We start from the raw sequence: 23,822 nt of genomic DNA on the forward strand, positions 1-23,822 counted from the left end.
CCGCAATGGACTGGAGTCAAAGTCATGATAACCCTCCTCCTTTTGCTCTTCCTCCTATCTGTTTGGCCCCAGCTCTCCCAGGCATTGCAGAAACATGGCGACAATGCCAACCAACCCCCTCGTGAGCTGGTTTTTCCTTCCTTTTCCACAAGCTTCCTTGAGTTTTTATGGAGTGTTTTTGTGAGGAGGGGACCGCCCTACTCTCAAAGAGGAAAAGAACCCCAGGATGCTGGCCAGAAGGCATATGGGCCTTGGCCTGCCCCTTCCCTCCCCGGCCATCATGTTAATCTATTACGTGTCAAGTATCATCTTTGTTTCAAAGGAGAGAGAAGCCATTGGTGCTGCCCATCTACTGAGCAGATCTCCAAGTAAATTTCACTTCAAGTCTGGCACTTGGCGGATGGGGCGTGTGTGTGTGTGTGTGTGTGTGTGTGTGTGTGTGTGTGTGTGTGTGTGTGAGAGAGAGAGAGAGAGAGAGAGAGAGAGAGAGAGAGAAAGAGAGAGAGAGAGAGAGAGAAATGATGGATGGATGGAGGCTGTTTGGAAAGGTTGGCAACAACAAGGTTAGAGCTCATAGGAAAGCTTTTGGGGACTACTTTATCTTCTGGGCCCATTTCATATCATCTGCTCTGGGCTTTTCTCCAGTTAGTCCTTGGATAATATCCTCTAGCCGTCTCCAGAATCCCATCTTCTCCAATGGGTAGTTGAGCCAGCCTGAAAGATATCAGGGAAGAAAAGAAATAGGGAAGCCTGCATTATTTTCTTAAGCTTCTCTAGAACAAATGAAGACCCCATCTGTTCTTCTGGAGAGGAAGGCAGGGCATATTTAAATTCACTGACCAGGTGGGGCTCTGGCAGCCACCTGAGCACAGAGAAAGAATACTGGCTCATACAAAGGCTGACCCCTGAGAAGGAGCCCTCCTTTCCAGGTCATTTCACAGGAAAGGAATTAGTGGCCTCTGCTAAAGGCATTTCTAAAAACTTTTGAATTAAAAACCCTTAGCTTGGCACTCTGTACTTCCCACAATCTAAGGAATAACACAGCAGACCAAATGGAAGCATCACCAAATCATAAGACAGAACTAGAAGAGACTTTAAAAGTCATCCTCTTGCAAACTCTCATTTAAAATCAGAACTTGGTGGACTCTACAGTCTTACATTCTTTCAGTTCTCATGTTCTAATGATCAGTAGATTAACCTAGCCCTGATCTTCATTACAGCCTTATCTCCCACTACATCAGAACAGAAGTTCCCCTTTGGGCCAAGCTGGTCTCATTGTCTCACTGTATCTCGAGTTCTTCTACCTTAGTAGGCTTGGACTACACTGTTCCTACCATCTGTAACACCTTCAATCCCTACCTTATCCAAATCCTGACTATCCTTCAAGTCCAGATAGTCTGCCTCTACTCTGGGAAGCCTTACCTAATGTCACCCCTTCCTCCAACCCCAACTTTCTCTTCTTCCTTTGGGTTCTTATAGCTCTTGCAAGTATTTCTCACCTAGTATATATAAATTGCCTGATCTTTTCACCTATTTCCATCCTCCCTTTTACTAGAGCTGTCTATGAGGGCAGGGGCTCTGTAATGATTCCATGTCTACTCCAACAACTCACCTGTGGTAATACAGAAGTAGGTCTCATGGGGGGACACATGGTGGATTCGATGGTGTTTTCGGGGTAGGATGATGTGCCAGTCCTGGAGGAAAGTGACCCATTGAGGAAGCCCAACGTAGGTGTGAGACCATTTGTGAATTTGGTTGGTGAAGGTCCCAAAGATGATGAGGCAGAAGACAAAACACTCCCAGGGATAGAGCTGATAAAGTTCATCTATGGGAAGGAAGAGTCACAGATATAGCCATGCTAGGCAAAAGGTTTGCAATGAGATGATGTTCTAATCTTAGTACTGTAAATCACTACCAGTGTGACCTTGGGTATAACATAATCTCTCTAGGCTTGTTCCACCCCACCCCCTTATATAAAGAGGGGATTGGATTATATGATCTTTAAGTCCTATGATCTGCTGAAGAAAGCTTTGCTAGGTTAGAAGTTCTTCCTTGGGACCAACTTAAAGCCCTCTAGAGGCTCTTCATTTCATAACATCTCCCCAAACATAAGAAGCAGACAGGAAGATGGCTTTGCTCATTATGATTCATAGGATATCAAGGATTTAGACCTGGAAGGAATCTTAAAAAGATCATCTAGTCTAACCCCTTCATTCATTTTACATAGGAGAGGACTAAAGCTAAAAGGGACTAGGGATTTTGATAGCTTTAATTAAATCCAATCCAATAAACATGTATTAAGTGCCTACGTGTCTGAGGTCCTGGGCTACTTGGTGTAGTTTCTCAAGTAAAGGATGGGTGGGAAGAAATGATGCTACCCGCCCCCCTCCCCCCCTCCACACTCATTATCTCATTTGATCCTAAAACTCCAAAAAAGTCAAATTCTATAGGTATAATCAGCACTTCTATAGATTGGGAAACTCAGACTGCCCATGGCCACAAAGCTAGAAAATGCCAAAGATGGAATCTGAGCCCAGGTCTTCCATGTCTTCAAGCCCAGGGCTCTTTTCCTTATACCATGTTGACTTTGTAACATAAGACAGTTAGGGGTAGAGGCAGGCTTTAAATCCCAAAAAGGGGAACTCCACTTTCAGGCATCACATTCATTGCCACTTCCATGTCGCCTACTATGTTCTCTTTGCCTACAATGCACCCCAGGTCTCCTTCCTGTTATTCACACTCTGCCCTGGGGGGCCATAACCAACACTGGGTGGCTAGGTCTTTGACCCAGACACGGGGACAACTTGCTAGTGTCAGCAGAGGACATCGAGGAAGCATGATCTCTTTCTCCTGGTGATACTCCACTTCACAAATCTTAATCACACCCCCCCCCACCCCCCATGGGTATATACATGATTGGGGCATAATGCTTGTGTGTGGCTTGGGGACAAAGCCAAGAAAGATATTAGAGATTAGTAGTCATAAGGACATACTTGGCCGTGGGGTAACACCTTGGTTCCTCCTGCCCCCACTTTGTCCCCCCAATATGCCAGAACTGCAATTATGGATGTTGCCCAGCTTTTGAAGATTACTTTTTCTATTATACCCTCTCTGATTCTCAGTGAAGTGTTCTTTCCACATTCCCTCGCTTCTGGTTTAAAATCTGTGCCCTCCCCCCACTCTCCTCACCAGGACTTAGGGTGCTGAACTTGTAGGCCATGTTCACCAGAGGCAGCAGCGTCACCAGGCAGTTGTCCCCATTGGTCTCAACAAAGTCATGCCGGGTGATGGCTGTGGGGTCAATGTGGTGCTCCCGGAAGGGCCGGATGAAAGCCTGAGAGAAGGTATAAGACATCCTCTAAGCACCTCTCATCAGCACCAAAGCTCCCCCCAGCTCCAGCAGCACAGCTCCACCAACCTTGTCTGTTGTTACCCCTTCTTGCCAATTTTCAGTTGGTCTATCAGATAAGATTCCTCACTAGCTCACCTTTCCCCCAATGCCACCAGAACATTCATTCAGGCCATCTACATACACCTTTGCCCATGCCCTCCCTATTACTCGGATCCTGCTCAGTATTCGAAGTCAACCTCCATACAAAATATTTGCCTGATTACTCTAACTCACATTTTCTTCTTCTCTGAACTCTGAAACCATCAAACACTATTTATCATTTGAATCTAAGATGGTTGGTGTTTTTCTCTAATGGGTTCTTGTACAGTTTGTCTCCCCAAAGCAGGGACCTGAGCTCATACTTCTTGGTATCTCCCACAAAACTGGACAAAGAGCAGAATTCAGTAAATCCTGGTGGCTTAATTAAAGCCAGTGCCCTCTGGGAGAGGAAAGAGAACTGTAGCTAGATTTCAATCTCCAGTAGCCACAAGCTATTGCCCTAGCTACAAAGGGCTGCTCAGCCCTGACCTCACTAACTGGGAGGGTAGAACAGACTTGCCCTGAAGCCCTGCTAACCAGGAAGCCCTAGATGGCTTTGTTCATTGCCCTTTCCATTTCTCTAGTGAATCAGCATGGCCCTGGGCTAAGTGTTAAAAGAGGATAGTCAAAGAGTAAATATCATAGTCCCAAGCCCTTAAGGAGCTCAAGGCCTAATTCTTCATAAGAAATTAGTTCAAGGGGCAGCTAGTTGGCCTGAAGACAGGAGGTCCTGGGTTCAAATATGAATTCAGACACTTCCTAGCTGTGAGACCCTGAGCAGGTCACTTAACTTTCATTGCCTAGCCCTTACCCCATTTCTGCCTAGGAACCATATTCAGTATTGATTCTAAGATCAAGAAGATAAGGGTTTAAAAAGAAATTATCCCATGGAATCAGCTAGACAGCTAGCCCTTACTGTTTCTTCTGTCTTAAGAGTTGTTACTAGGGCAGAAAATAAGGGTTTTAAAAAAGAAAAAGAAATTAGCCCAGCATAGTGGCACCCAAGAGGCAAGAGCTAGCACGGTCAGACTTGAGTACAAACCTTTCCCACCACAGGCAGTTCCACAGAGCCCCAGGTATCGGCTCCCCAGTGTACCAGCCCCGACAGGAAGTCAGCAATAAGGGCCCCTGCAACTGAGAAAAAAGAGGGGGAGAGTGAGTACTCTGGCAAGGAGATGGGGAGGTGACACACCGTGGGACAGAAAATGCTCCCCTTTTCCGTAACTATGAAAACTAATAGTTTCCCCTCCAATACCTGCCAGAACAACAGGCCTTTGTTCCTCAGCCTGTCCTACAAGGTTGAACCACCCCCAGAGACTGGGACTCTTCACCCCCATCAGGAATAGCCCATATAGTTAACCCAAGTAGCTCACCTGCCCCAGAGACGACCAATAGAAGCAATCCAAGTTGCCTTATCTCTTTATACCTGCTTCCTTCCCCAAACTTATAAGACCTATATCTCCCCAAACTCAGTGGGGACTGCCACTGACTCTCTTGGCATTGGGTTTCCCCTAGCTGTTCCTTTTCCCCATTCCCTTGCCCAGTGGGCTTCTGTAGCTACCTCTCCTGGCATTGGACTCCTCCCCCCTTGCTGCTCCACACAAATCTTGCTGTATCTCCCAACTCTTGTCTCCTTGTGTCATGGAGGAACTCCTCCCCTCCACAATTCCTGCTTGGAACTCAAGGGTTATTTCCTGAATCCCCAAATTTAAATTATATCCCTAAAATCCCTCAATAAACATCCTGCTATGTCCTTTAACCCCCCCCCCCTCCCACCCAGGGATCAGCAAGTTATCTATACATTCTACTTAGCTCCCACCCCCCAAACCCCCTACAGGGAGTCAGTCCATTTGAGAATGGAAAAGAAAGTATAGGGGCAGCTAGGTGTTAAAGTGGATAGACCGCTAAGCCTAGAGTCAGGAAGACCTGAGTTCAAATCCAGCCTCAGACACTTAACAGAGAGAGAGACAGAGAAACAGAGAAAGATTGAGCGTTTGAGAAAGAGAGAGGGATTAAGAGATTGAGAAAGAGAGATTGAAAGAAGAGACTGACAAGAGAGATACTTAAAGAGATTGAGAAAGAGACTGAGAAGGGGGGTGGGAAGGAAGGAGAGAACGAACTGTATTTAGAATCCTGGCTCTGCCACTTACTAATCTCTGTGACCCTGGGCAAATCATGTCACATTCTTGAGTCTCAGTTTCCTCACCTGAAAAATGAGGAGATTGGTCTAGATTATCTCTGTGATCTTTCCCCCCTATATTTGTAATTTTATGACTCCTAGAAGTCTTTTTGTCTACTCCCTTCCCTTCTCCACAATTTCTCTCCCCCAGGCTAAGGAAAGAACCTAGGTAAACTATTAGGGTTAAGGAGTGACTTTTCCTGTTAGTAAGTAAGAAAGAAGGAAAGAGAAAAAAGGAAGGAAGAAAGAATAAGGATCATATAAAATACACCAAAGCTGATTATTACCTGGCTTCCTGTGTGACCGACCCCCTTGGGCCAGGGTCTATCCCTCTCTGGACTATGGCTTCCCTAGGTGAAATGGGGATGTAACTGATTAGCAAGGAAGCTCTGATGACACACTTGTCCAGAAGAGAGACTGCCACTCTAACTAACTGCTCAGGACCTCTGCTATCACTAGAATAAATACCGCTTTTGGAGAAGGGGACACCTGGCCGTACCAGTTTCAGAAGGGAAGCCTTGAGGAAGTGCTGTCCTGGAGGAAAAGTCTAGGCTCTAACTGTTGGATTGTTCACTCTCACCCTCCAGCTTTGACTAGGGTTCCTTACATAGCTTGGCTGACGTATGTTTAGAGGAGTGGATGGTTAACAGGAGCAACTGAGGACAAGTGCTCAGCAAAAAGTCTGTGATCATCTACCTTACCCAGGAGGAGCCCAGTGCTTGGACCCTGGGAAGGACAAAGATGAGTAAAGCATAACCCCTGCCCTCACACCGAATACAATCCAAAAGGACAGAGGAAAGTGGGAGGAGGGGATGAACATACTGCAGGATAGGTAAAGAGCATATGAACAAAGGCAGCTGGGTGGCCCAGTGGACTGAGAGCCAGACCTAGAGAGGGGAGGTCCTGGGTTCAAATATGGCTCCACACACTTCCTAGCTAGGTGACCCTGGGCAAGTCACTTAACTCCCATTGCTAGCGCTCACCCCTCCACTGCCTTGGAACCAATACATGGTATTGATTCTAAGATGGAAGGTAAGGGTTTAAAAAAAAAAAAAGACATATGAGCAGAACCATCAAAATGCCATGGCTGAATTGTATAAAAAAATCAAGCCATTCCCCAATTGATAAATGGGCAAGAGACATGAATAGGCAATTTTCAGATAAAGAAATCAAAAGTATCAATAAGCACATGAGAAAGTGTTCTAAATCTCTAATAATTAGAGAAATGCAAATCAAAACAAATCTGAGGTATCACCTCACACCTAGCAGATTGGCTAAAATGAAAGAAGGGGAGAGTAATGAATGCTGGAGGGGATGTGGCAAAATTGGGACATTGATGCTTTGCTGGTGGAGTTGTGAACTGATCCAACCATTCTGGCTGGCAATTTGGAACTATGCTCAAAGAACTGGAAAAGGAGGGTATGCCCTTCAATTGTGGAATGGCTGAACAAATTGTGGTATATGCTGGTGATGCAATACTATTGTGCTCAAAGGAATAATAAACTGGAGGAATTCCATGTGAACTGGAAAGACCTCCAGGAATTGATGCAGAGTGAAAGGAGCAGAGCCAGAAGAACATTGTACACAGAGACCAATACACTGTGATAAAATAGAATGTAATGGACTTCTGTACTAGCAGCAATGCAATGACCCAGGACAATTCTGAGGGATTTATGGTAAAGAACACTACCGACAGTCAGAGGAAGAACTACAGAAGTGGAAACACAGAAGAAAAACAACTGCTTGAACACATGGGTTGAGGCGGACATGATTGGGGATGCAGACTCAAAACTACCACACCAATGCAACTATCAACAATTTGGAAATAGGTCTTGATCAATGACACATGTTAAAACCAGTGGAAATACACATCTGCCATTGGGAGGAGGGGAAAGTTGGGGGGTGAAGGGAAAAGTAAGAGTATGAATTATGTAACCATGTTAACTTTTCAAAAAAATAAATATTAATAAATGCTTAAAAAAAATGCCATGGCTGGCAAAGAACCTCTTTGTTAGGGAGGAAACGGTGGACCATGGAAAGCCCTAGGTCTCGGGTTTGAGTTCTGCTTCTGCTACTTTCTAAGCTGTACAGCCTTGGATAAGTAACTGCCACTTGTCTCCTCTATACTACTTATATTAGCTCCTTTGCAAGGCTGTGATGAGGATCAAAAGAAAGCCATATGGGGGGCAGCTGGGTAGCTCAGTGGATTGGGAGCCAGGCCTAGAGACGAGAAGTTCTAGGTTCAAATCTGGCCTCAGACACTTCCCAGCTGTGTGACCCTGGGCAAGTCACTTGACCCCCATTGCCCACCCTTACCACTCTTCCACCTATAAGTCAATACACAGAAGTTAAGGGTTTAAAAAAAAAAAAAAAAAAGAAAGCCATATGAAGACAGGCAAATGTGAGCTATCCCTGTTGGCATTATTGTTGTGTACCCTTTAGCTATTTGGGTGCACGCAGGGTGAACCCTGAGCCTCAGGAGAGCTGCTACCTCTCACAATGGCTCTGATTACAAAGACCTGGCCTCTTTCAATGGCATTGGCATTTCCTTAGCATCTAGGGATGACTCATTCACACTCTCCTTAAATGGGTGGATTGGACGTCAGGGGAAGCCCATGGCCTGTAGGCCTGCCCTGCAAGATGATGCCCTCCCTGAACCCAGCTGGAACCGTCCTCTACCCAAGCGGAACTTGGAGTCAGCTGCTACTTGGGGGCCATGCCCAGGAAATCCTGCCTCTGGCACTTCTCGCCTGCTGGGGCTGCCCTCTGTGTGCTGTGCCCAGGGGGCGGGGACAGTCAGCTCTGGTTTCACAGCCTTCTTGGGCTACAGGGTGGGGAGAAGAGAGAGAGAGGAGTTAAAACAGTCTCAGGCAGGGAGCTCTGGGGCAGGCACTGTGTGCCTGGGCTGGGGGAAGCACCCCAGAGTGCAGCAGGCCCCTGGGGCCTTCATGCCTGCCTGTGTGCGTAACCACCAGGGCGTGGGCTGCCTCTGGAGGGTGGGGCACAGTATGCCTTGGTGCATATGCTGAGAAAGGGGGCCTTCAAGTCCTAGGACAGTAGGAGACCTTGAATGTGAACTTCCTGGGTTACCTTTAGTTTCCCTCTAGGAAAATGAGAGGCTAAGCTAAAGAATAAGCTTGGATGAGAAAAACAAAACAAAACCCAAAACATTGCATTTTTATTTCCATTAATCTCCAAATGAGTTTTCAATTATGAATGCAGGCAACACACATTCTTCTGAGAAGGGATCTACAGGCATCACCAGACTGCCACAGGGGTTTATGACACAAAAATTGTAAAAACCCCTTCCAGGGTAAGGTTCTATTCTCCTCTGCCAAGCAAGAGGCCTTATTTTCATATAGGTTTCACATATATTCATCTACAGCTTACATGGGAACAAGGGAAGAATACTATGGAAAATGTTCACTTCAGTTCCCTCTTTTCCAAATATATGAGCCAATGAAGGGTTTGTACTCAGGAGAGAGAGGCCACGAAAAAAGCTACTTGACAAGGACAGCTAGGTGGTTCAGTGGATTGAGAGCCCTGGGTTCAAATCTGGCCTCAGACACTTGTGTGACTCTGGGCAAGTCACTTAACCCCCATTGCCTAGCTCTTATGGCTCTTCTGCCTTGGAACTAATACCCAGTATTGATTCTAAAATAGAAGGAAAGAAGGAGGAAGAGGAAGGGAGGGAGGGAAAAAGGAATGCATGAAAGAAGGAAGGAAGGAAAGAGGATGGAATGAAGGAAAGCAAGAAGGAAGAGGAAGGAATGAAGGAAAAAACTTTTAGCATTGTGCACCCCACCCCAGCACATCCCTGTCTGATAATATTAGGCTGACAACTACTCTTCTGGTTAGACGTAACTAGGCATAGAGACCACCCCAAAGATTTCCCAGCTTGCACATGGGGTCCTGTGTTCTCTGCTTTTGCTATTCCCTAACCCTTAATAGGTGCAATAGACCTAGACACTAAGGCCTCAAAAGACAAGCAACTTTGGAAATCTGTCCGACCTTGGAAACTCCTTGGCATCACAGGATCAGAAAATCTCAGTGTTGGGAGGGACCCCATGGAGTCTGAACTACATTCTGAATCAGGAATCGCTTTGACAGTCTCCTTGAAGAGAGCTTATTCAGCACTCAGAGTGGAGAGGGTATGCTGGATTAGAATATGTGCTAGCCTCAGAGTCAGGTGCTTTGTTTGATTCTGTGTTATGAAAGTGCTAACTTCCTTAGAAAATATGGCTGTGTAAAGTGTGACTGGTTCGCCTATACGGTCACATGCCAACCCTTCCAACACTGGAGCCTATTTCTAGGACATTTTCAACCCCTGAAGTTCGTTTGTTCATTCTTTCCTCCCTCCTTCCCTTGTCCAGGATCATACAGCCTGGAACTATCTAAGGTCAAGTTTGAAGCCAGGTCCTCCTGGCTCTCTAAATCCACCGCACAAGTGCTCTCTCGTTCGTTCTCTCCGCGCCCCACCCCCCACCTCATCCTGTTCCCCCTTCCCCCTTTTAAAATCTCTACTTAGCCAGGAAGATCTAAGGTCACATCTGAACCCAGGACCTCCTGACTCTATGCCTGGCTCTCAATCCATGTAGCCACCCAGTTACCTCACAAACAAACTTTTTAAGTACTTCCCACTGATCTTTGACCTCACCTTATGACTCATTTTCCTTATGTAAGGTTGTGACCTACAGATGATCTTGTCCTGGGAGATTCTTATTCAATGTCTTTTTAAAAAAATTTACATTTAAAATCGGAACTTCTGTTTTCATCCACAGATATAGGAAATTCCTGGTGAGAACACGATCATCACACAGGCAACTCAAAGGAAAACTTTTAAGTTAAACAAAAATTGTCCATTTGTATATCTGCAATGAGACGTGCTGGGTGTGTGTGTATGTTACACGCTGTGTGTGTGAGTCATAGTTATGGATCAAGAGGAAAGGTGGACTGACTTGTCCAAGATCACAGAGTGGCCATATATTGGTGATGAAATCTGAACCTAGGACATATGGATCCCAAGTCTGCCTCTCTGCCCAATGTCTATCTCCCTGTAAATCTTTTATGGAAGTTCTATCCAACATGCCGGAAGCCTTCCTTTGGCTGAAGTATTGAAAACAATTTCATGACTTGGGGCAAGTAGGTAGGAGAGCCAGGTCTGGAGATGGGAGGTTCCTGGGTTCAAATCTGATCACAGACACTTCCTGACTGTGTGACCCTGGGCAAGTCATTTAACCTCAATTGCCTAGCCCCTACTGCTCTTCTGCCTTGGAACTGACATACAGTATTGATTCTAAGACAGAATGGAAGGGTTTTTAAAAAAATCTTGATTTTGACCCACCATGTTCCCAGCCTTGCTGGTCAGTGTTGGGGGAAGATGTCACTTAGTTAATCTGTCATGGTAGGCAAGTCACATCTCACCTGTGTGCAAAGTGTCACATACTTATTGGGAAAGAACTGAGCTGCATGGGCCCACCTCTTTTGCTGATAGGAACCTATAAAAATTTGTCTATCTTACTACAAAAAGTTTTGTTATAAAAAGCTGGCCCACTCTGAAATCCAGGTTGATTTCCTAGGGATCAACCAGTCAACATGTTGCTACCTTGACATGTTTTTTTAATAAACCACTTTCATTTCTTTGTCCTGAGTTTTGCCTCATTAGTTTGGGTAAAAGCCCAAAAGAAAAGAATTTTTTCTTTTAATTGGAGTCAGGAATTGGGTTGAAATCTGAAATTTGCTACTTCCTAACAGAGTTATGCCGGGCAAGTCACTTAATTTCAAAGCCTCAGTTTGCTCATGTTGTAAAACGGGAACAATAATGCTATCATAAAACACAATTCCTATTTCACAGGTTAGTGGTGAGGAAAGTGCTTTGCAAGCCTTAAAGAACGATGTATATGTGAATTATTATCATTATTATCTGTGTAACCTCAGGCAAATGATTTCTTCTTTGGGCCTCAGTTTTGTCATTTATAAAATGGGGTACTGGGCTAGATAGTCTTTAAGTTCTCTTCTAACTCTAAATCCTACAATTTATTTAAAACAAACAAAATTTTGTAAATGGCACAAATAGTGTTTGGATTGTTTATCTGATAAATTGTACCTAGGTTTTGCAATATGACCTCACTTTTCTGGTCATAAATATCTTGGATGGTGAATTTTTTTTTGGTTATCAGAATACCTGTGAGTCATCCCTAGTGATGCAATCTGCTCACCTGTACCACTGTGTTTCTTTACTGCCCTTTGGGCTAGTGTCTCCAAATATGTGGCAAGTATCCTAGGGTAGATAGAAGCTGATTTGTTCTGAGTAGTCCTGAAGGATAAAATGAAGCCCTCTGGGGGAGTGGGATTAGGGGTGGGGTGGGATATGTTTAGTATTACAAAGAACCATAATTTACCTCAATAACATGACATTTTCTAATAATTAGAGCTGCACAACTACAGAAAGAACTTCCTAAAGCAGTGATGGGCAAACTATTCCCCTCAGGCCTGAGGGGAATAGTTTGCCCATCACTGTCCTAGAGTCCTCACTGGAGGTGTTCAGGAAGAGGTTGGATGAGGGGGCCTCTCAGTTTCTGATGTTTCTAGGATTTCCTGATTTCTTATGGGTAGACATTTCTGGAAATGTTTGTTGAACTGAACAGACAATGTATGTTGTGCTCAATAAAAATCCTTTGAAACCCTAAGAGCCTTTTCAGGGATTCATGTAAAAAAGTCCCTTTAGGGCTCGTTTTCTTATTTATAAAATAAATAACATCCTTATTGTATATTAAAAGTTTGCAAATTGCTCCCTATCTCATTTATGCCACATATCAGTCCTGAGCAGGGCATTATACCTATTTTAAAGATGAAAATACTAACGCACTCAAAACAAATTGAGCGTTTTGCCCAGGGTAGCAAAGTATCAGAGGAGGATTGGAACCAAGGGGTTCCTGACTCCAAGTCTAGCATTCTATCCACTCTCAGCACCCTTGTTTAGGAATTGGGGCAAAGATCACACAGTCTTAAGACAACAAAAGACCCTGAATCCCTTCAAATGGGGTACTGTGTGTGGTAGCAGGACTAAGAGGTGGCAATTTTAGGGTACACTAAGGCCTTAAGAACTAGTGTTGGGGGCAGCTGGGTAGCTCAGTGGATCGAGAGCCAGGCCCAGAAATGGGAGGTCCTGGGTTCAAATAATACCTCCGACACTGGCAAGTCACTTAACCCTCATCGCCTAGCCCTTACCACTCAATATACAGTATTGACTCTAAGATGGAAGGTAAGGGTTTAAAAACAAACAAAAAAAAAATGAAGGTTTGGACTAGGGGTTTTCTAAGGACTCACTCAACCTCAAATTCTAAGGTTCTATGACTAGCTACCTAGAAGCTCAAATAAATGTTAATGTATTTTATTTGCAAAAGGGAGTTGTGAGTCAGAAAAGCCAAAACCACTGGTGTGTTCAAATTTCTATATAATATGCATGGCTATAGAGAATAAAAAATAGAAATCTTTGTGGCTTTATAATATACAAAATAATTCCATACTTAATGTAATAAATATCATAACATAAATATTTTAAGATGTACTCTTTTATATATATTATTTCATTTGATCGTCATTAATTCTCCTAGTAGAGAATCGCTCCTCTTTTATTTACAAATGAGTAAACAGGTTAAAAGTTTGGAGAAGGGTTCAAATTTAGGTCTAGCTCTGAATAACCCATTATACAGGACTGCTTCAAGTACAGAGTCTGAAACCTGGACATGATCTTTAATTTGATTCAATTCAATTTAGCAAACATTTATGGAGCACAGACTATGTTGAAACTGAGGTTATCTAGGACTGTTTTATAGACAGGGAGAAGGATTGACTTTGACAAAGACACAAAGAGAGTTAATGACAAACGAGAGGCCCTAGGCATCTTTCTTTTCCAGAGCTGCAGGGAACACCTGTACAAACACCAAAGGTATATTTAGAAATATGGGAATCCTGGGAGCTATCTCAGAATCTGGAAACAGGAAGGAGGAAGAGCTAGGAGTCCAAAATCCAATCAATTTGATTGATGAGTGGAGTACCAATTATAGGCCAACACCTTTGTGGGGAGGGAAAGGAAATTAAGGAATCTGGAAATATATACATATTTTAAAAGAAAAGTTGCCCCAGTCACTGGTCACAAAGACCATCTGTGTCTCCAAAACCTACTATTCTTCATTTTTTCTTTCTTAAAATCCAATTCAATTATTTTATTTTCAGTTCCCAGTTCTTTCCCTCCCATTCATATAGAGGGCAAGAAAAATAAAATCCATTAAAAATCTGTAGAGTCAAAACAAATCCCAGTATTAGACAAACCTACCACCACCCCACCCTCCCAAAAAAAAGGAAGGAAGAAAGAAATTAGTTTCAGTCTACACCCGAATCCCATCAACTCTTTATCATGGGGCCTTTGGAACTGTCTACTCATACTTCAAGGCTCAGTGCTTAAGTCTCTTCCTTCAGGAAGCCTTTCTTGACTACCCCTGACCAAAAAAGAAAAGTCCTTCCTTTGAAAGATTATATTTTATTGCCTTAAATAGATTATGGGCTCCTTGGGGGCAAGGACTTTTTTTTTGTCTTTATATCCCTAGTGCTTAGCACAATGCCTAACTCATTGGTTATTCAGTCTAGTTGTACTCCTTGCTACCTTATGTGGTTATCTCTGGTGTGTTCCCATTTTCCAGCTGAGGAACTAGGTAAATAGGGGTTAGGTAATTTGCCCTGGGTCACACAGCTATAAGTGTCTGAAGTCAAATTTGAATTTGGGTCTTCCTGATTCCAAACCCAGTACTCTATGGATTGAGAGCCTGACAGAGTAGATGCTTAATAAACTTGTTGATTTACAGATCTACTGTAATGCTTCCTAGCAATCTTCTATTCAATTTGAAAAAACAAAAACAAAAACAAAAACCCTTACCTTCTACATTAGAATCAATTAGAGGAAAAAAAGAAATAGAACCAATTCAATTGGTTCCAAGGCAGAAGAGTGGTCAGGGCTAGGCAAAGTGGGTTAAGTGACTTGCTCCGGGTTAAACAGTTAGGAAGTGTCTGGAGCCAGATTTTAATATAGGACCTCCCATCTCTGGGCCTGGCTCTCAATCCACTGAGTCACCCAGCTGCCCACCTTGCTAAACATTTGTTAAGCACCTACAAAGTACCAGGCACTATGTTAAGAGCTGGAGATACAAAAGAGGAAAAAGACAGTCCCTCCCCCGCAGAAGTGTACAATATAATAGGGAAACTGTGAAAACAAATCTATACAAAGCAGACTGTATGCAGTACAAATAGGAAATAATTAAAAGAGGGAAAGCATTGAAATTAAGACAATTAGGGAAGGCTTCCTGTAAAAGGCTTCCTCCTGAGGTTTTAGTTGGGACTTAAAGGAAGCCAGAAAAGTCAATGGTCTGGAATAAGCAGGGGCTCAATAAATACTTATTTGTTAAATAAGGACAATGTCGTAGAGAGATTGAAGTTAAAATTTAACCCCTCTTCTCTTCTAATATTACTTGAGAATCTTTAGGCCACAGTTCAGAGCTGGAAGGATCCTTAGAATAAAGACAAGGGCTACAAGGTCCTTTAGAACACTGAAGGTGAGGAAGAGCAGAAATAATACATATTTGGAACCATGAAGACTGGAATTCAAATACTGCCTTGAATTAGCTGGGTGACTTCCCCCACCCCCATCAAGTCACGTGACCCCATTCCACCCGTGACCTCATTCGCTTCAGGCTCCTCACCCATAAAATGGAGCTGCTGACAGCGCCCACTTCACTGGGTTACTGTGAGGATGAAATGGAAACCTATATATAAAACGCTTTAAAAAAAAAAAAAAGTGTTTGTCTGGCATTGGGAAGACCTGGGTTCAAATGTGACTTTAGACACTTCTTAGCTGTGGGACTTCGGGCAAGTCACATAACCCCCATCGTCTAGCCCTTGCCACTCTGGTGTCTTAAGAGCTGATACGAAGAGAGAAGGTAACGGTTTTAAAAAACTAAACAAAACAAAACCTCAAAGTGCCATTAAATGTTGTGATTACTTATTAGCTATCTAGTTCAGTCTCCAATATAGAAACTTCCTCTACAAGATTCCTGGTGGGAATCAGTAAGTGCTCATTTGAACAGAGAACAGAGAACTTCCTCTCTTCCAATTCCCTTAAGTCTGATAAGTTAATAAGTGACCTTGATCAAGACAGTGACCCCAGATGCTTCCAAAGGACCCAATGGTGAAAAATGACACCCATTTCCAGAGAAAGAACTGATGAGCTCTGAGTGCAGACTCAAGCAGATCTTTTTGACTGAGTTTATTTTTCTTGGGTTTTTTGGGTCTGTGCTTTCTTTTGCAACATCATTAATATGGAAACAAGTTTTTTTTTTTTTTTAAACCCTTACCTTCCGTCTTAGAGTCAATACTGTGTATTGGCTCCAAGGCAGAAGAGTGGTAAGGGTAGGCAATGGGGGTCAAGTGACTTGTCCAGGGTCACACAGCTGGGAAGTGTCTGAGGCCAGATTTGAACCTAGGATCTCCCGTCTCTAGGCCTGGTTCTCAATACACTGAGCTACCCAGCTGCCCTCTGGAAACAAGTTTTTTATGACTTCACATGTATAACTGATATCATGCTTGCCTTCTCAAGGAGGGAGGAAGGATTTGGAACTCAAATTTTTAAAAAACTATTTGTTAAAAAAAGTTTTAGAGGGGGCAGCTGGATGGCTCAGTGGATTGACTAGAGATGGGAGGTCATAGGTTCAAATCTGGCCTCAGACACTTCCCAGCTGTGTGACCCTGGGCAAGCCACTTAACACCCATTGCCCAGCCCTCTTCTCTGCCTTAAAATTGATACTAAGCAGAAGGTAAGGGTTTTTAAAAAATAAAAATAAAGTTTAAAAAGATGCAATTTAGTCACTATCTCCTGGAAGATGCCTTTCTTGATCCCATCCCCAACTACTATTGCCCTCCCTCTCAACTACCTTCTATTTACTTTGTGTATATATGTATGTATTGATAAACTTTATGCTTTCTACATTTTTATATGTCCATGTCCCCCCACTCATTAAGAATGTAAGCTACATCTGAGATGGGATTGCTTCATTCGCTATAGTAGCACATAGCCCAGAGCCCTGGCTATAGGACACATTTAATAAATACTTGCAGATTAATTGATCCTCAGAACTGCTGGGAATTAGGATTGTATCATCACAGATCGAGGCCTTGAGGGATAAAACTGCTGATATTGGCACATGTCTGTCTTTGGGGCAGATTCCAAAACCAGAACTCAGGAGGGCTCCTGAGACTGGCTGCAAGTTTCTCTATTTTCTCCTTGGGAGCTAAAGGAGGAAGTTGACCATTATAGGTCACTGAGCCATTTGTTAAGACTGGGGCAAGGAGAGGGCACAGTAGAGGGAAAATCATCTCAGGGGATTTAAGCTCATATTTAAAGCTGAAAGAAGCTTGGAATTATCTAGCCCAATCCTCTTAACATAGGGAGAAGGAAAAGGCAGTTCCCTTTTGGGCATGTAGGCCTGCTAGACCGTTGGGGTCTTCCTTGACTCCTCACTTGTACCAATCCTACACATACTATCTGTTGCCAGGTCTTATCCTGCTTACTTTTCACAGCTTCTTTCCACTCAAACTGCTACCTTTCCCTTTCCCCTACACAGGCTTTCATCAACTCTTCTCTACTATTGCAAGAGCTTTCTATTGTTCTGTTCACCCAGGGACTCCTGAGTTACAGTACTTGAAGGCCCCTAAACCCTTAGGTTTAACCCCTAGAACCTAGAGGAGAGAAATAGTCAGTTAACCTCTGGGAGCCAGATCCCCCAGCAGGAATGGGGACTGGGAAGTAGCTCCTGAGGGGCTGATACATTTATAGTAAGTTACAATCTAGTTTCTGTCCTGAATTTTAAACTTTTTGCTAAACTAAAATTTAGAGGAATTTTATAGGAAAAAGTGAAATAAAATAAGATTAGAATTTTTTTTTTAAAAGATTATACCCAAGCCAAATTTTGTCAGTTTTTACTAATCAGATATAGCAAGGATAGTTGTTACAGAAACATCCCCCCCAACCAAGTACATATGTCCCACAGGAGAGCTTTGCTCACACTTGGAGAGCAGCACAGGAGGTCAAAGGCTTAAGTCACAGCTCCCAGTCTGGGTGCTTGATACTTGCATTAATTGGGAAGGACAAACAGGATACTTAATGGTTCTATACTGTGGCAAAGTCACTTAACAAAGTCTGCCTCAAGTATCTCATCTGTAAAATGGAATCTACCTCAAAGGGTTGAGGTGAAGCTCAAATAATATTTTTAATGCTTTTTGCAAACTTAGCTGTTGTTGTCACTATTATATTCTTAGTTCCTTGATTCAGGAATCTTCTTTTCCATCTAGGTAAATAAACATCTTACTTCAATCAACAACAACAACAATAAAAAAAGGAAAGAAAAGAAAGAAATGCCAGTTCCTTGGCTTGGACTACAAAATGCCCACAGTCCTTTTAATGGGGGAAGGGAGGCCAGGCAGACAGACCTTTCTTTGTCCCTGGCTGGGGGCAGTAAATAGAATGCAGTCAGTAGTCAGTGCAGGCAGCCACACTGAAGAAGGCTTGATGGCTCCCCTCTGATCCTAAGGCCTGCTGTCTTCCAAGCTTTCCAGCAATATCAAATAGGGAGTCTTGTTGGGTGTGGAAGGAGGGTCAGAGGATGAAGGACAGGAAATATTGGTTCTTGACTCTGCCACTAACTCAGGGTGATTTGGGGCAACCCATTTCTCCTATTAAACAATAGGATTAGCTTAGAGGATCTTTAAGGACCTTCCAGCTCTGAACAGTCTATGTTCTAAGGTCTGTTCTTGCTTCTCTATCAGTAGGGACTTCTGCTTAGAGAGCCAGCAGTTCAGAGCAGAGAGCCCCAGAGACTGCCCCAGTCACAGGATGTTAGACTTGGAAGTGGATCTGGAGATCAATCACTCAGTCATCACTTAACCAGTGAAGAAACTGGGCCCCAGAGAAAGGAAGTGACTTCTTCAAAGCCATATACAATAATGATAGAGCTGTGATACGAGCACAAACCTTAGAATTTCCAGCCCAGGGTGACACTATCTCTAGCCTCTTCTCAGCTTACTCTCTAGCATAGATAAGTCAAAAAGGACCCTAACCAAGAGCTGGCAGTTGTTGGGGATCCTGGTATCAGGAAGAAGGGTATAGCTCAAAGGAACCACATAATAAAATGAGGGGCAGGAAGAGAGACCTTCAGTGGGCAGGGCTTAGCTTCTTCATATCTCCAATAGGAAGGAGCCAACTATATCTCTTTGGGGTAGGGAAGGCTTTTGGGCTGCTCTCCTTTCCTTATTCTATGCCCCAGGAAAGGGGGGGGGGTAGGAAGAATCAAAGTCCTCAGTTGCCAAACATGGCAGAAACTGGAAGGCATAGGGAAAACAAGGAAGATGGGATATGAATGTAGAACATTGAAGACTTTAGGGGTGAAGGAAGAGAAAAATTATCTTGATACCAGAGACAGGATTATCCATCTCCTTTCTTCAATTCCATCCTGAATTTATTGATTTATTTGACTAAAACACAATTCAATTATGCCTATGCAATATTAAAAAATCTTTCAAGGCTCCCCATTTAAAACTGTAAAAATGACAACTTCCATTTTCAAAATGTTTTCAAATGTACAAAATACTTTCTTTAGAATAACCACGTGAGGTAGATAATGTATCAGTTCCATTTAATCAAAGAGTAAAAACAAAGGCTCAGAGAGATTAAATTATTTGCTCTGCCTCAGCCTTGCCCAGGGCCACATTGCTAGTTAGGAGAGACAGCTGGGCTTCTAACAGATCTATGGGACACCATATTGCTAAGTGGGAAGAGATCTTAAAAGTGACCTAGTCCAATCTCTTCACTGACAGAGACAGACACAGATTCAGAGGGGAAGTGATTGGCCCAGGTTCACATAGCTAGTTGGAGGTACAGAGGAGAGAAACTGAGGCCCCTGACCACCATGCCAGTTATTTCCTCCTCCATTATACCTTGCTGCCTCTTCATTTTATCACTGTTAGTTTTTTTTTAAACCCTTACTTTCTGTCTTAGTATAACAAGTCTAAGACAGCAGGTTAAGGGGGTGAACAGTTTTAAGTGACTTGCTCTGGGTCGCATAGCTAGGAAGTATCTGAGGTCAGATTTGAACTCAGATCCTCCTGATTCCAGGCTTGGGGCTATATCCATATGTGTGTGTCCTCTAGCTGCCCCATCATTAAGATTTAAATGATAACATGTGTGTGTGTGTGTGTGTGTGTGTGTGTGTGTGTGTAAATGTTTTCAGAGCATATCTTTTTCCCTAACTGAACTCTGAGCTTCGTTCAAGAGGGTAATGATTGCATCTTTTCTTCTGTGTACCCTCCAAGTACTTAGGAAAGAGCTGGTCAGCAGCGAGTATCCAAAAAAGATGTGCTGGTTCATTACACTTTCCTGATTGCTGGTATGGAGTCAGAGAACATGGGTTCTGAGTTCTGGCTCTGACACAACACTAACGTACAATGTTATTATCTTGGGCAACACATCTCTAGCCCTCAGCTTCCTCCTGTGTAAAATGAGGGGATTAGGCTAGATGATTTCTAGTTCTATCTAGTTTTTTTTTTTTTTTTTTAAATTTTAAACCCTTAACTTCTGTGTATTGACTTATAGGTGGAAGAGTGGTAAGGGTAGGCAATGGGGGTCAAGTGACTTGTCCAGGGTCACACAGCTGGGAAGTGTCTGAGGCCGGATTTGAACCTAGGACCTTCTGTCTCTAGGCCTGGCTCTCAATCCACTGAGCTACCCAGCTGCCCTAGTTCTATCTAGTTTTAAATTCTGTTGAAAAAGTTAGGAGCAGTGGGGAAGGGCTTCTGACATAGAACAAACCATTCCACTGACTTAAGCCTGACTAAAGAGGCCCTGGGGTTGTCCCTCTAGCACAGGTAGATAAACTGGTTGAGGTTCTGCAGGGCTCCGGCCCAAAGCTGGGAGAGAGGCCAGGGCAGGGTGGACCTCACCAGATAGGCCTGTCTCTGTGCCAAGCCCTCTGGGAGATGGCCAGGGGCCAGGTCTTGCTTCTGCATGAGGCTGCCCAGTGTAAAACTTTCATTATCTGACTATTTAAATCATACTCATTAGTGGGCATCTCGGGGCCTCCTGGAACAATCCAATTCAGAAAAGATTTCCTTTCCTGTGGACTGGACAGTAGGTCCTCTCTTCTTACCCTTGCAAAAATGTTGTGGAGGCTACAAGAAGGAGAGGAAGGTGGGTGCCTTTGGATCCAGCCAGGCCTCCTAGTCCGTGGCCTCCAATAGCCCATTAAAAAGCATCTCTTTAGCACAAAGCTATATTGTGTAATTAGAACAATTTAGGGACAGGAGAGGGCAAGGTGTGCATGTGCGCGCGCGTGTGAGTGTGAGTGTGTGAGTGTGTGTGTGTGTGTGTGTGTGTGTGTGTGTGTGTTCTAAAGCCAGTCTAATGAGACTACCAGCTGCTATATACTTGGAATACTCAATACTCTTCCCCTTCCCCACCCCCTCCACCCCCACCCAATCTCTGTGGCAAAAAGAAAAAAAATCCTGATCTAGAAGTCAGATAACCTGGGTTTGAATCCCAAGTTCTCCCACTTAGAGCGCAACTTCAGCTTTACTTCTCAGAGCCTCAGTTTCCTCAGCTGTAAAACAGGGGTAACAATATTTACACTGCCACTTCACTGGCAGTTGTGAGAATTAAGTAAGATAAAACACATGAGTGTTTTATAACTGGAAACCACTATGTGAAGGTGAGAAATTCCTATTACCATGGCCACAGTTGCTCAGGCCTCTCTTTTCTATTAGTGACTTTAGGCAGTGAACAGATCATAAGACGGAAATTTTCTAGCTGCAAAGGTTCATTCTCTACCTAGTCTAACTCATCCACTTTACAAATGAGGAAAAAGACTCAGAATGGGGAAAAGCCTTGCCTGATCTCATGTGAGATGAAGTAGTAGCACTAGGGCCAGAGTCCAGGTCTGTGGCTTTTCCAGAAGATTCTTCTCCCTGTGCCACACTCAGGGCACCTTTCTTGAGCCCTACCACCCCCTGACAGCCTGTGCAGGTGGCTAGATACTCTGTACGCATCAAATTTCTATTTGTTGCCGGTGGAGGGGAAGTGACTGTTCCTGGCCACAAGAGAAGCAGTGTTAGAAGCACAGGAGAAAGCTTGAGAGTCCTGGTGTGTCTTGAAGTCCTGACCTTACCACTTACTAGCCATATAATCTTGGGGAAATCATTTCATGCTGGGCTTTTCTTTACTGTTTATATGGGGACAATGATATTTATAGTATCAAGCTCACAGGGCTGTTGTAGGGAAAGTGCTTAGCAAACTTTAAATATAGAAGGGACAGCTAGGTGGCTCAACTCAGAGACGGGAGGAGAACCTCAGACACTTCCTGGTTGTTTGACCCTGGACAAATTACTTAACCCCAATTGCCTAGCCCTTACAGCTCTTCTGCCTTGGAACTGATACTAACAGACAGAGGGTAAGGTTGTTGTTGTTGCTGTTTTTTTAAATCCTTAACTTCTGTGTATTGACTTATAGGTGGAAGAGTGGTAAGGGTAGGCAATGGGGGTCAAGACTTGCCCAGTGTCACACAGCTGGGAAGTGTCTGAGGCCAGATTTGAACCTACGACCTCCCGTCTCTAGGCCTGGCTCTCAATCCACTGAACTACCCAGCTGCCCCAGGTTGTTGTTTTTCTTAAAGCAATACAGAAAGTGATTAGATAGAGGTGGAGGGGGCAAACTCAGGAATGGAAAAGGGCACACAAAAACATAATGTAGCACAGTCAAAAGACTCCCAAACTTGGAATAGTACACTTGGTTCGAACCCCTGCTTATCAACTTACTAGCTGTGTGATCTTGGGTAAGAAACACAAATGTTTTGGACTTTGGTTTCCCTTTCTATAAAAAAGGGATTAAAATACTCTATATCATGGTCCTTTATTAGTTGGGAAGAATATGCACTGTAAATCTGAAAGGACGATAGAATGGGAGTAGTTATACATGATGGAAAACTAGAGACACTCTCAGCAATGATAAGGTTTCCTATTCTTTATTTTTAAAAACCCTTACCTTCCGTCTTAGAGTCAATACTGTGTATTGGCTCCAAGGCAGAAGAGTGGTAAGGGTAGGCAATGGGGATCAAGTGACTTGCCCAGGGTCACACAGCTGGGAAGGGTCTGAGGCCAGATTTGAACCTAAGACATCCCATCTCTAGGCCTGGTTCTCAATCCACTGAGCTACCCAGCTGCCCCCAAGGTTTCCTATTCTTTGAAAAATATACAACCTCAATGAATCCCTTCCTGGGGAAAGAATCTGGGTCGTGAAGGAGAAAGAGTAGATCACTTGGCCAGAAAGGTCCCTGCCAATCTAAATCGATAATCCTCCAGGGCAGGGCCCAGTGGCTCCTTGGCCCGATAAAGCTGAGTAAGTTCCTCAGCCTCATGTCAAGATCATCATTCCTTAGCCTCAGAGGAGGCCTTGGTATCTCACCTCTGCTTGGCAGAATGCCCAGATTCTGAGAGGCGCCCCATTCCAGAGTACAATATACTTATTATTGGGGCAGAAGGGACAAGCCCTGTGACTCTTCTTGGCCTCCCTCCGACTTGCCTCCCCCCTAATCCTGGGAGCTACTCAGATAAGGCTTGACAATTCACAGATAATACTGTTTGAACAGGCCCTAATCAATCAGAATAGCTGCCCTGAGATTCTGTGTCAACACTACCTAGAAATTAATGATAGGCCACTTACAAACGGAGACCATAAAGTCCACCAGGCTGGGGTGGACTGGAACAGAGCAGTGTTGGGCTGTGAAAGGCCTTCCAAATGACACTGGCCTTTACTTCTCTCACAATCCTACTATCCTCCCTCCTAAAGCCCAGCATAGGCCCCAGTAGCTTAAATTAGTCGGATTATGTGGTATCGGCTTAGGCTGACAAGAAGCTTTTTAATGGGATCGGGAAGGCCAGAGCTCAATGGCTATAGAACATGTGGGGAGGAGGGGGTACAATACGAACAACTGCTCCATAAGGGAAGCTCACTGGGTCCCCTCTGTTGAATGAAGCTATTGACCCTTTGAAGAGAAGCAAAACAGCTAACTTCATGGTTGTAGGCCAAGGGGTTTAAATATTATCAGGGCTGCCAAAATCTAC

General features: G+C 43.8%; 1 protein-coding gene across 1 annotated transcript in view; it reads right to left on the reverse strand.

Moving 5' to 3' along the window:
• Nucleotides 1-520: 520 nt before the first annotated feature.
• LOC123237134 (plasmanylethanolamine desaturase-like) overlaps nt 521-23,822 on the reverse strand; it is a 39,576-nt gene continuing 16,274 nt past the window's right edge. Inside the window, exons 3-6 of the mRNA XM_044663824.1 lie at nt 4,473-4,564; nt 3,190-3,334; nt 1,613-1,825; nt 521-714 (exon numbers count right to left, since the gene is read on the reverse strand). Coding sequence (XP_044519759.1) covers nt 593-714; nt 1,613-1,825; nt 3,190-3,334; nt 4,473-4,564 — 572 coding nt within the window. The 3' untranslated portion in view covers nt 521-592. The remainder of the gene's footprint in view (nt 715-1,612; nt 1,826-3,189; nt 3,335-4,472; nt 4,565-23,822) is intronic.

This window comes from Gracilinanus agilis, chromosome 2 (genome assembly GCF_016433145.1).
Source record: "Gracilinanus agilis isolate LMUSP501 chromosome 2, AgileGrace, whole genome shotgun sequence".
Classification (NCBI taxonomy): Eukaryota; Metazoa; Chordata; class Mammalia; order Didelphimorphia; family Didelphidae; genus Gracilinanus; species Gracilinanus agilis.